The sequence below is a fragment of the Protopterus annectens genome, chromosome 6.part1 (assembly GCF_019279795.1).
Source record: "Protopterus annectens isolate FY-2018-M chromosome 6.part1, PAN1.0, whole genome shotgun sequence".
Classification (NCBI taxonomy): Eukaryota; Metazoa; Chordata; order Ceratodontiformes; family Protopteridae; genus Protopterus; species Protopterus annectens.
The window spans coordinates 577,370,032-577,383,970 of record NC_056738.1 but is presented as its reverse complement, the minus strand read 5'-3'; the positions used below and the strand labels follow the sequence as shown (position 1 = coordinate 577,383,970).

At 43.1% G+C, this 13,939-nt stretch overlaps 1 protein-coding gene across 4 annotated transcripts in view; it reads right to left on the bottom strand.

Moving 5' to 3' along the window:
• ZDBF2 (zinc finger DBF-type containing 2) overlaps positions 1-13,939 on the bottom strand; it is a 405,751-nt gene that overhangs the window by 87,844 nt on the left and 303,968 nt on the right. For all 4 annotated transcript variants that reach the window (XM_044076017.1, XM_044076013.1, XM_044076016.1 and 1 more), the window contains exon 4: positions 5,010-5,137. In XM_044076017.1, coding sequence (XP_043931952.1) covers positions 5,010-5,137 — 128 coding nt within the window. The remainder of the gene's footprint in view (positions 1-5,009; positions 5,138-13,939) is intronic.

The window sequence follows — 13,939 nt, the reverse complement described above, 5'->3', positions numbered from 1 at the left end:
TTGTCGCCGGAATGGGTGGAGAAAAAGACCTAACCTTTAGGAGGTCTGGAGAGTGCATCCACCATGACAAATCTCTTCAATATATTGGAGTGAGCCGTACAGAAACTGAAAAAGGATGAGAAAGAGCTGACCACTGAACTGCTAGGGTCCACTGCAGAACTCTCATGTAATACTTGGCCAATGGAACCAAATAAATGGCTGCTGCCACAGACCCTAAAGGCTCTCAGAATAAGTGATACTGGAGGATGAGTTTGCTCCAGAAGAGATTGTACATGAGACCGGATTAGAAGCATGCTTCTGAGGGGGAGAGCTGCAATCTCCGAGACGGTGTCCAACTGTGTACCAATGCACTCCAGATGTTGAGACGGGATCAAAGATGACTTGGCAAGATTCAATGCAATTCTGAGCTGATCGAAAATACAGTGAGGAAACAGTGTGGTCACCACTAGTTGATGCTGTGTGGGAGCTATGAGGAGCCAATCGTCGAGGTAGGGAAACACCTGGAATCCCTGCAGCCTGAGATGAGCTGCCACCACTGCCGCACACTTGATGAACACCTGGGGGGCTGTGATGAGTCCAAAGGGCAAGGCTCTGAACTGGAAGTGATCGGCTCCTATGCGAAAGTGGAGGAATCTCCTGGACTGCCTGTCTATTCTGATATGACAGTATGCATCCTAGAGATCCCCAGAACACCTCCAGTCACTTTTGTGCAGAAGGGGCATAATGGACTGGTACAATGACCATCCGAAACTTCGACTTCTTGACTGAAAGATTCAACTGACTGAGATCCGGAATCAGACGCAGGTCCCCTGTTTTCTTTGGTAAAAAAAAGAAGCAGGAGTAAGTTCTAGATCCTCTCTGCCCTGTGGGGACCTTTTGGATGGCTCTTTTTAGAATGAGGTTGGTCAACTCTAAATGGGCTCTCTCTGATCGGGGGGCACATCAGGAAGAGTTCTGTTTTCGGTGGGAGTCAAAAAAGGGAATACAGTAGCCCCTGGATATAATTCTTAGCACCCATCAATCTGTTGTGATGTCTGCTAAGACTAAGGGGTGCAAAGATAACCGGCCCCTGACTGCCTCCAGGGAGGGACAGTCAGGCAGAGCTTCAGGAGCATTGAAAGGGCTTCTCAGAGAAGAGTTCCCTGGAGCCCTGGTTTTGCGGGCCTCCTCTGCCCCTAGGGCAGCATTGACCCCTCTCTCCCATCCCCTGGAAGTGGAGTCATCTTGAGCTTTCTGAAAGAAAGACTGCGACTTATGGAACCAGATCTTCTTACTCCCCCCGTTGGGTCTTGGAAAAGGGCCTTTTGGGGGCGTAGAATACTTAATCCCTAAATCCGTCAATGTCTTCCCCTCGTGCTCACTGCTGGTTAAAGCTTTGTTTATAGTAGGTTCATAGAGAGTTGACCCATCAAAGGGAGTGTTGGTGAATGCCGCCTTAAAGGCCTTGCAAACCCACATAAGCGAAACCAGGCATGAAGCCCGATGGAGATGCCTGCACGCGCCGCCTGTGAGGTACCCTCTGCAGCATTGGATATCAACCTCATGGATGAATTAGTTATGGACGTGAGAGTGGCAAGCTTGGGAGAAATAGTTTTAAAGTCCTCTGCAGGCATAGACTCAGGAGGGAAGTGGTAAGCTCCTTGAGCAAATCCCCCTGAAGAAGGGTAAAATGTGTCAGGTAGTTTAAGGCTTGCAGGCTGAAGGAAAGTGATATCAACACCCGCTTTCCGAATCTGTCAATCGCTCTCAACTTGTGATTGGGAGGATGGACAGATGAACTCTGTTCCACCAGCTCTTTCTTGGTGGTGGCAGCAAACACAATCACATCAACCAGAACTGCCCTGGACTTTTTGTCAGAAGGGGGACTCAACAATTTGTCCTCTCTCTTAGGCACTGGTTCCACTGTATCGGGTTCCTTCCATGCCCTGCTGGCAATGAGATTTATCAAGGGGTCGGTCAGCAGGGGGGGGGGGGTACCCAAGAGGTAGATGGGCCAGTTCTGAAAGCCTCCAGAAACACAGCTTCCTCCGAGGACAGGGGTTGGGCAGACCAACCACCCTTAGTCTTAAGGATCGCCAGGATGTCTCCAAAGGAGACATAATCAGGCGGCTCATCCAGAGGACTCGTCCCCTCATCAATATCCGTGTCCTCCGTGAGAGACTCCACTGGGGAGTCAAGATGTCTAATCTTATATGTCCTCTTCAGATGCAATTCCTCTGGGGGAGGCTCTGGGGAAGAATCAGAAGAGCTCGGGACCCCAATGGGGTAACTCCCACTTGGAGGCTAGATCGAACAGGCTGACCAGGAGCAGGATGAGAAAGTCCACTCAAAATCTGAAGCTGAGATGGCGCCTGGTGAGCAGGCGAGGCAACTCTGGTAGTAGAGAGAGATCTTTCCACCACCCAGAAAGTGGAAGGACAGGACAAAGCACCCTCCCCAGTGGGCAACACCACAAGGGAGGAAGGAGCAGACCCCACCAGGACCTCCAACCCTCTGGAGAAAGCCAGATCAGAGCTACCAAAAGCTGAAGCACCGAGAGACAAAGAATGGTCCAAAAGGCCTGGACCTGAACCAGCCCTCACTGACTCCTGGGCGACAACCCGGACCAGTGGCCCTGCCTGCCCTGAGGGAGGGAGAACAGAACTGGCCAAGGACTCTGATGGAGTAGGGACAAGGGGTGTCCCAGAAACCCCCACCACCTCCATGCAGGATGCCGGCTTCCCAAAGCCCAATCCCTGTTGGGTTGGATGAGGAGAAAATAGTCGGGGAGTAGGAGAAGGCTCCCTAGTCTGATGGGTTGAGGAAGCTAGAAGCTCCATCTCTATTTGAGCCTTTAAAATGGACCGCATCATCCTGTCCATATCCAAAGGAAGGATGCTCCTGGAGGATCGGGAGAAAACAGAGGACCTAGTTGGGGACCCGTGTCAGGACCCTGAGGATCTTCTCCGGCAGTCCAGGAATGGCTCCTTCGTGGAGGGGTAAACAAACGGTCCCCTCCCGGACGATCCGTGGAAAGATCCTTGATAACAATAGTGGCCAACACAGGTCTCAGATCTGACCATATTGGATCCAAGGAAGCAGAAGGGTGCGAGGGCATGGCTTTTGAATCCCTCGGATCCGGCAGATCGGATCCATGGCGCATGAGCTCCGACTCTGATCCAAAGTCCTCGAACCGGAGGCCTTGGATCCAGGAGTTGACTTCAAGACCCTCTGATCAGACACCGCCAAGGCTGGAGTCAGATCCGGGGATCTGGAAAAGGACAGCCGGGATTTCTTTCCTGAAACCTCGGAGGAGGAGGGGGAAGATGTAGCCTTTCTCTTGTGGTCAGAGAGGCCGGACTTGGTCGAAGGCTCCTTGACCAAGGGATCCCCCTGAACAGTACCTTTTAAGATAAGTTTGTTTCGGCAATCGGTCAGGTCCCTGGAGTTAAATGTGGCACAAATGCTGCATTCAACCTCCAGGTGCCCAGCACCAAGGCAGTAGAGGCACTCCTCATGCGAGTCGGAAACAGGCATCTTCTAACTGCACGAGGAGCACCTCTTAAACCCTGAAAGCTTCTCCGACATAACAGCCAAAAAAACACAACCAAATCTGAAAGGACAAGAATAGAGGAGTCAAAAACCCAGTCCACAGTCCTAAACACTAAAGTCCATACCCAAAAAAACAAAACACACGGAAACTAAAACTATACTACTAGAAGACAACAAAACCAAATTCTCGGAAGAAAAATTTTCACACAAACTATACTAACCTAAACTACACTGAAAACGGTGCCAAAAGCCAAACAAACGGGAGGGGATAAAAAATGACGGTTCAACTAACACGGAACACCTACAGAAACTATGAAAACTAAGAGAACTATGAAGGAAATAAGGAGAAAACCTAAAAAGAAGACCTACTGTTTTGAAAATTGAAATCCCAGAGGAGCTGAGCAATCTGAGTCTAACGAGATCTGAGAGATAACAAGGCAGCAGAGTTATGGCAGGGGAGGAGCTTGAGCTAAACTGTTGTCCAAGTATTGCCGGCTTGGATCCAATGTTGGATCCTAGACCCATGCGTGATGAATGGTGACTAAGATAACATCAGCTCATAAGAACGTAAACCACAAACCTTGCATGGAAATAGAATCACTCTTCTGGTATCAAAGGCATACATCTGTTGGACCACCAGAACTGAAAAAGTTTAAACGACATTTCCCAAAAATGCTATCATATTTTGAGTATATAACTTAAAATACTAGTAAGCTATCAGCAGGGATGTGCATATCATGTGGTAAACAAACTCTAGTAATTTTAGTTTGCAAATAGTCCTCATGGAGTTTAAACCTCATGTTGTGTGTGTGTGTGTGTGTGTGTGTGTGTGTGTGTGTGTGTATTTATTAAGCCTTTTGACATGATACAGTGTCAAGCATAGAAAAAATAGTAGTTTCTAACCCTAACAACAAAGTTCTGAAAAATGCTCTTAGACAAACAAACCCTCTCTTTGTCCAGATTCTGGATTATAAAACAATTAAAATTTCTAGGGCTAGGGCATTCTTTGTTCTTCACTTCAATGACTAGTCTTTCTTTAAGATTAAAAGAAGGGGTGGTGTGATCACTTTCTATGTGAGCAGTGATACAGATAATGTGGTATAGTCCCATCACACATGGAAAAAAATACTGCTATGCTATACAGTACCTGTTGTGCATCTTACAGGAACATGTGGCAAATGTATCACTCTCAAATCTAATGTTATAGCAAGGATTCACAGAACTGCACCACCTAGTTTGTGTTTTTTTTACTCTACCACTACAGTATTCATACTATCTTAGCTCATACACAAACAAAACATCTCAAAATGTAGAAAGCAAATACAAAGACACACAACAGAAAATCTCTGTGGTAAGTGGATTGATTTCACACTATGGGGCCACCGAACAGTTTATCTCTTTTCCTCGGTGATATTCATAATTCATTGACAAACACAAACATTTATCCCTGCCAAATCCAAAAAATTACATCTTCATACCTGATGTCATCATACTGGAAGGGATGGTACTGCAAGACATCTTGTAGAAACCGATCCAGCAAACAGCTGTTTACCACAGAGTATCTCGTGCTGTTAACATATTGTCTGTGCTGGGTGCTCTGAAGATGCTGAAAACAAAAGTAAACAAATGAAGAGCTTCACATACCTGGGTAAGACTGGCTAACATTTTTTTTTTTTTTTTGAGTACTTTATGCCCTTGTGCCTGCAGACCATCAAGCCACTCCTTATCCACTCTGAGTATGTTTGCCTGTGTGGGGTATCCCAACTGTAAAGAGGATTACTAACTGTAATTTGTCTGTGCCCCTGCAAGGACTGTGCAATGAGGCTGCATTTACGACATTCATAAACCTGTCTCTGGTGGCTGATGTAAGCATCAACACATCCACATGGCATCCCAATACCTCTGTGTGCATTTTCCACCCATGAACTAAAGAAAACTACCCATGCACTAATGAAAAGTACACTCATTTGCTTGGAATCAGAAGTTCACATCCTCAGTTCTGAACTTTTCAGTGCCATAAATGTGGACACTTGCACGATTTTATTTATTTTTACACTTTGCTGATTCAGTTAGTTCCACAGACCTCTTTTTCAAAGGAAACTTGGGGAGGAATTCATACTAGAGGAAATATAGGCAGGGCACTAGGAAATGACTCTCAAGTGTCGTAGGATCGTTTACATCCTGCTGAGCTACCACCAACTGAGACAGATGGGACCTCAGTTTAATGCCTCATCCCAAGGATGGAAATGGTGATCAGCCAACCAAAACCATCCCTCTCCCCCCAAAAGGATGTGGAAAACCATCTTCAACTGCTCAATCCACCCTCACCCCACGTGACTCTTACAGTACTAGGAACCACTACTCAGACTTGCTTTGTCTGGATCATAGTCAGGGCTTTATCACTGAAAGCCACAGAGCAAGGCACTCATTAACTAACATACTAAGAAACTGCATAGCTAATATGCACAATACTTACAAAGTGGTTTTGAAATGATTCTGAGATTCTGGAGGTCAGTTTAATGAGTAAAGGACAGGAATGAGTGTAGGGCTGCCACCTATACATTTTTTTTTCTGAACTATCTGGAAATCAAACCGATTGTCCAGAAGTGTAGAAAACACTGTACAAATGTCAGTATTCTGTTTTTAAAAACAGACTGATAATTCCAGTTTGTTAAATCTGCTGTTCTAATGTTATTTTACTTAAGAAAAGAATCACTAATGCAGGGCGAATACATCAGGAACCACGAAAAGAGGACATTTCTCCTCCCCCTGATGCACCAGTGATGTCAGGAAATAGGTGTGAAGGGATGAGGTAGGTAAGATTATGGGAGGTGAGAGGGTATGGCTTTGATCCAGTTTATCGAAAAGTTGCAAACTTGAATTGAACATGTTAGAACTGGAAGGCTACAAGCTTGCACTGCTGCATCCTCTGTAAACAACAAAATGGCAGAACCTGAAACTGATAAATGGAAAAAAAAAACATATATCTCAGGCAGAGTGTAAAGCTAATGCATATGGCAACAAAACTGGCACAGTAGTGAGGTGTGTCTCTGTACACATGGATGGAGGTATGGTACAAAAATTGTAATAACATATAATCAAGGTCTGCAAGATAAAACTTTGTTCCACTGAAAATGTCAAGGGACCACATCAGATATCTAACTTTATTTTCTTTGAATTTAACTTTGTTGAAGTCTAAATATCATAGTACATTTTCATGAATACTATTCTAAGAGTAAAAAAGGAGTTTTTGAAAGGATTCGATTTAAATGTTACCACTACCTGTAAAGTTACTTTAAATAGGTAATACATAACTGGGGGGGTGGGGTATAGGGACAACTTCAAGCACTGGGGAGGAGGCATCCTTGCCCCTGGCAAAGAACAAGGAGTGTATTATTATTTTGTTATACTCTGCGTACACCAATAAATAGCTTAACAGGTTATTACTAGGCAGTTCCACTGCAATATGCACTACACATTACCCCTTTCCATCTTGCTAATGCCTAAGGTGCATTTATGTTAGCCAATCCTTTCAACTAGGTTGTGTTTGACTCAGTCCCAGTATGCCAAGGGCCTCTTTTCACAGGCGACCAGGGGTGCAATTCATACTAACTAGGGGAAATATGGATATGCCACTATTTAATATGAAGACAGAATCTTCCAGAGGAGAAACATCTATTCCTCCAGCCGTTCTGTTTAAGTTGTGATAGAAGATGACTTCTCCTCTACAGGTGTCTTGTGATGTACGTTTTGTAAACAAGGTGGCCATGCATGACAAGAGTCATTTGAGGATTTTAAGGCTAGGCAGAGGTCATCCTTGCAGAAGTCTGTACGAGACTGAAAATAAAAATGGAGTTTTAAAGCATTCTGCGTGGTCACAGAACTCAAGCCCTTGATTATCTTAGTGAGGGAGCGGTGAGACATTTCAAGTTGGGTCATGTGTCTGGGATGGCACATGTGAAAGGAAGCATTACATTCTATTAGGGACCTAATTAGGGAGACATAAGAACTGATACCCTGAACCTACTAGCTACATTTTTAATACGCAGATGGACAAGGTAGAATGATTTTCTAATGACTGTAGAAAGACTGTGGTCAAAGGAGAGCACATAGTCTATGAAAAGTGCCCAGGTCATTAATAACTATACTGATTTTTTTTTTTTTGGGGGGGGGGGGGGTGTCCTCTACGTAGCAAGTACTCGGATGCTCCTGTTTTTTTTTTTTCCAAAGGACAGGATACTGCACTTTTTAGCATTTAGCTTTCAACATGGTCCTGGACCATTTGTTGTAAAGTGTTAACACCCTCTTGTAGGATTAGTGAGTTCCACTGAGAGTTGATGACAGCTCCAATTTTACAATCATTCATAAACTTGGGACAGCTAGAGAACCCCTTGACATCAGAGAAATAGATACCAATTAGAAGTGACCAAAGTACTGATCCCTGTGGTACCCAACAAGTAACGAGCCTTTACTGGACAGTGTGCGCTAATCCTAATTTGAGGGGTGCTGTCTGTGAGCCAGTTTGCTATCCAGCAGGCAATTTATGGATTTACATTAAGTTTATTAAGTTTCTAATGTAATCCACGGTGATGCAGTGGTAGCATTGTTGCCTCACAGCAAGAGGCTCTCCTGTTTGATTCTCAGCTAGTGTGCAGGGAGTACCTTCTGTGTGGAGTCTGCATGTCCTCCCCGAGGGTCGAGTGGCATTCCGAAAGACATGCGTGAATGGGTGTGCCTTTGTTGAAGGATGGGCGTTGAGGTGGCAACTCGGCACCGTGAAAATCTACTGCCAATCATAAGAGGACCAGAGTTCTGCTGTGGCGACCCCTAACCAGGAAAAGTCGAAAGACAACAACAGCAATTATGTGTCTAATGCCGGACTGTGGAATGGCAAAGGCCTTGGGCCAGTTAAGGTACACTGTGTGCACCGAGCTGTACTTTGCCAATCTTAAGTGACTTTTTCAAACAAATTAATTTGGTTATGCAGACAGGATCTTCCCTTCACAAACCCAAAATGATTTGGGACATCAGGCTACAAGTTGCCAATACATTTATGAGGTTCATAACGACATGTACATTATCTTACAGTCACAGAACCCCAGTGAGGCAGCAAAAGTCAGTGAATGAGCTTGAATGGCATAGCTTAGGATATATATTACTATTCCAAAGCAGTTCAACAACACAGCTTGTTCTCATAATCACATGACCTCCTTGCAAAACGAACAGTACTGGGTTCTATGCTCATTTATATAGCAGACTACAGTGATGTTGTCTGTGTAAGTGGTGAGTGCATCTTGCTGGAAAGAGTCTCAAACGTCATGCAGAGGAGGAAGCACTGCTCACATATTTAAGGCATATTTTACCAGACTTCCTCTTATGACCATACTTCCTGCTCAATCAATACCCTACTACTACTACCAAACAGCAGAGGAGTCAGTTGCGATGATCATACTTGGTGCGAGGAGGTGAAAAGGACTGCTCAGAAATAGAATGGGGATGTGTTTGTATCTACCAGCACAGAAGAGTTTTGGAAGCAGTAGAAACATATTTTGGAGAGGAGAGGATCCCAAATCTACCACCACTGGAATTTGGAGGTCCACTAAAATTTTCTCATCGGGAACTTTGAGAGAGGTACAAAGAATATGATAGCTGCCATCAGTGTTAACAGTTTCAGACATATGTGGGCTGAAGCAATTCTCTTCAGAGGTGAAGTGACTGCATTTCTGGTTTTCTTCAGAGCCTACAAGGACTTCAACTGCAACTACACAGCATTCATGGTTAATGCCTAACTGTAAGGACTGCTAGTCCTACATTTACTTGCACAGGGCAAGCAACCAGTTGTACAAACAGGTAATATTTTTGTCTCCTGCAGCTTCTGGTGACCTGCCACTACAGCCATGCATTTGGTGACTACCTTGGGACTGTGGTGAAATCAAACAGAAATGCCTAACACAGGCAGTGACTGGCCCCTACCCACACATGTAGAAACTCTCTTGACTCAGTGATTACTTTTATGTGCAAATAAGCATCCAGTTTCCCCTCATTTAGGCAAGGAATCAAATGCACCACGACAATCCAGAATGTCTGACTGGGAACAAATGATTTACACTACTTAAATGTACAACAGGTCTTGTGTTCATTTTATCAGAAGGAATAAGAATCCTAAACAGAATTCAGACTATCTGTTTTGACAGTGTTCTGATAGGACATGCTGAATGTCTCCCTTTAGAATAAGAGTAAAAAAAAAACTCTTTCTGCTCTTCTCTGAAGGGGTGGGCATCAAGTAGTGAAAAGTAGAGTGGCTTTTGCACGGAGAGTGTATGGAACTGGATTTTGTAAGCTCTGGAAATGAACATCCTTGCCCATCTGTCCTACATGCTCGCCTGCCAGGCAGGAAAATGAAAGGACAAGTGTCCAGAGCTGCATCCAGAGCTGGGCAGAGAGGCAAGTCTTCAAGGGTTCTGTTAAGGCTGCCTATTAGTTAGGTAAAAGACACTGCTGGAAACAGAGGCCACAAACACTTTAGGACCAAAATCAAAAAACTGTTCAAAGCGAAACCAAAAAAAAAAAGTAAAGTAAAGCGCTTTTCGTCTGGCTACATAGCCAGACTTCTTCAGACAAAGAAAGCAAAAAGTTTGCAGCATTAAGTATTCACCCTGTACCTTCCTATTAAACTATTTAACCAATAAAAACACATCTACATAGAAGCAATTAAAAGTCAGTAATTAGATAATGTTAAAACAGCCAAGTACAGCATTTTCCAACTTGAAAAGCTACAATTAAGTGTTAAGCAAACAACCCCACCATCCCCACCCACCAAACAAAACATTTTACCATAAAATTTGTTAACAAATATAATATTAAATATTAAGAGTTTACTTAAAATTTACACTTAAACTTGTTCAGATTACTATTAATGCTGCTGCTGAAATCTGTACATACATCTAGTTAGGACTTATGACTCCTGGTGAAAGTTCTCGGCAGTGCCTAAAAATGGGACACCTACAGCAATGACAGCCTCATAATTTCTCTAGCTTTCTTGCGTTTTTCTCTAAACAGTGTCCCAAAGATGTCAGACCACTGGCAGCATTAAGATAGTTTGCCTTGAAATTCTCAGTGACATATATCAGTTGCAGCTAGGCATGGTAGCAAACAGTAAGCCTGGTGCCTGCTGTCCTGGCAAATCCATCCACAGCATTATTGGCTGCTAGACACGTGAAGAAGGTGAAAATCAAAATCTCAGTTGCCACTTGGGACTTCATATGTGTTTTTAGTTCTGCTTGATCTTCTGGCAACTTGTCCAGAATCTTGTAGAATTCACCAGAAAGGTCCTGATGGAACCTCACATATGTGACAGATGGTTAACCAACCTTATAACAATGTGGAAGATACAAAAAAAAATTCTTGTAGGGATTCAAAGACCTAGATTCCTTATGTCGGTGAATCACTGGACTTTTGGAGAGTAGGTTCCCTCTTAGGGATTGCTGCAAAAAATATATATATATGTGCACTTACCATGGATTCCCAAGTCAGAGGTGGCCAAAGGATGCAGTCTAGTCTTCTCAAAATAGGGATCATTATATATCACAGTCTTACCAAGCCTCCTGGATGATGAACTATCATCTCATCCACCAATGGTACTGCCCATGAGGTCAAACTGGAAGGCTTCCTGAAGAATCATCCCTGGAGGTGAAGAGGATCTACCTTCCTTCCCATCAGTTCTAGAATTACCCCAAATTGTTGTTCATCTGGAGGGGAAGGACTGGTAACCTCCCTCATCTCCTTTTTTCTATATCCACCAAGATGATACATATGATAATGCACCACCTTTAAATATTTAACTGTTGCTTTACTTAGCCAAAAATTATCTTGGTTCCAATACTTTAAAGGCTTTTGGTACCCTACTGCCCAGCTAAGCCTTAAAGACTTTATTCTCTGTGATTACTGGATGCTCCTGAAGTTCACCCTGTGCCTTCTAGAGTCCAAGACTTTTGTCCATCAGCCCTAAGAACTCTGGTGCCTTTTCCACCATGTCTGAGGGAATCCACCCTCATTAGCTGGCTTTACAAGATCCCTCAAAACTCACTTATTTGCCTTTGCCTTTGATCTTGACATTTCTTAATTTGCCCTTCATTTCATAGGTTCATAGGTGGGTACTAGGCTACTAGCCCTAGGGCCTATATAAGCCTAGCCATAAAAGTACCCTGGCTTTCGCCACCCAAGAAAATTATTTTCCTGTGCCCCTGTCGAGCAGAGCCACAGAAGTGATCCCCGGGGTGAATTTCCTATTTCCCATCCAATCATCAAGATTGTTCTTGAAGAGTGCTAATGAGGAGCTCTGTTTGACATAGATAGGTAGTCTGTTCCAGAGTATGGGAAATCTATGGGACAGGAATCTATCCCTCCAGCATGTTCTGTTTATTGTGTTCATTTTCTACCGTTATTTACTTCTCTATGGTGTAATACTTTTATGTCACCTGTTACCATCTTATCTTTATTATTTTTCACTTGTACATAATTTTCCTGTTACACTGCTTGGAAAAGTAGCACCTAAATAAACAAACCAACTATAATTTCCTTGGGGTACTATAAAGCTTCCAGTGTAAAGGAGAAAGCTTCCCTCTCCTCACACTTGTCCTTAGCAAGCATAGCTTTTTGAGTATGAGCTCACTGTTCATGTTTCTATACATCTTTTTTTTTTTTATGAAAGGAATGGTAAATTAAAGTGCAAGTAAGATGCTGAGCTCCCATTAAAAGAAGAAAAAAATGCAAAAGGTATGGCAGTGTTGCAGCAGAATGCTATGTCTGCACGTCAAAAATTTTAAAATCTGTACTGTCCCATCTACAAACAATGAAACAAATGACCTGGAGGGAAAATCGAATAGAAGAACTGCTGCCTAGGGAAGACAAAAAGAAAGCAAAACAAAACGACTATAATATAGCAAGAAAGCCTCTAACGCTGACCTGGAAGCAGTGAAACATAAGGAAGAAAATGCACTTTTAACATGAAGAAAAAAAATGATGAAATGAAAAAAGTCTGGGGCCATTTTCCAGTGCTGCAGCAGATATAAGCTGCACAGAAAACTCTGCCTGTAGAGAAAAAAAGGACAGGAGGATAGAAGGAGTTGCAACCTGGGAAACGATGTACCTAGCTGTCTTGAACCTGTGACTGCAAGTCTGAGAGGTTGAAGAGGATGGATTGAATCATTTAGATTTGGCATTTTTCAGCCATAAAGTCAGTGAAGTGCAAGAATTCAAATAAGTAAGTCTTTTGAGTGTATCCACTCCTTATAGTAAAAAAAAAAAAAAAAAAAATTATTGCAGGGTGTCAGTTAAAAAAAAACTGGGTATTTCTGCCTGATAAGTATTGGCAGGGACATACTCTTACTTGCTTGCATTGCCTCTGCTGCCAGCCTAAAGACCTTGCAATACATTCCAGAACAGAATAAGCACCAAATATTTCAAGTCTCCTTACAAGAATACCACAGCAAGCTCCTACCTATGAAAAGTGGACCAGCTTCTCGGACAAGAAAGGTTATTATAAAGCAATGGAATTCACAAACTCTCCAATGAGACAGAATGTTTGCACCTTAAGGATACTAAGTAAATGGCATTTCACAGAGGATAATCAAGTACGTGGCGTTTTACCAAGCACTACTGCTCATACTCCATGTAAGTGCAACTGCAAAGACGACAGACCAGTCAAGTCAGCAAAATGGAAAAAGAAAAAAAAAGAAAACTTAGAGCCCCTTGCATACCTATGATGCATGTAGATAGACATCTGTGTGTGAAATGAGCAAAGAAAGGACTTCAGAATGGACATTCAGCACAGTATCGGGGACAAAGGCAAATGGGGCAGTAATACTGATTGTAAGTGGGGCTTCAATCTGAGAGAAATTAAGAGGAAACATAACAATGATAAACTGCGGTAATTAGGGGCTATTAGCAAAAAAGGAAGTATTGTACTGGCATGTATTTATATTAAACCTAGAACTTCTGTTATGGAACCTAAGAGAATCTGGGGAGGAGTAAGCTTTCGACGGGGGAATATTATTTATTGGTGGGGAGTGGAACCTGATTTGCAATACCGACCATGTAGAAAGGGAACCTAAAAGGGAAAATGTAACAAAACAAGGAAGTATTCAGAAGAAATATATGAGAATTCTTGGAATAGAATATGAGCAAAAACCACAGAGAATTTATACATAATTCCCAAAGGTACAAAAACTGGGCTAGACTGGATATAAATCGCATTTCACAAGAGCATAGGTGTGAAATTGAAAGCTTTGAAACACATCCAATAATCATTTCATATCATGCAACGATAAAGGCTGACACAAAGATGCAGGGCAATGAAGTAAAAAAAAAGCGAGACAGAGCGACACCAGCACTTTCCTACTTATTTGTT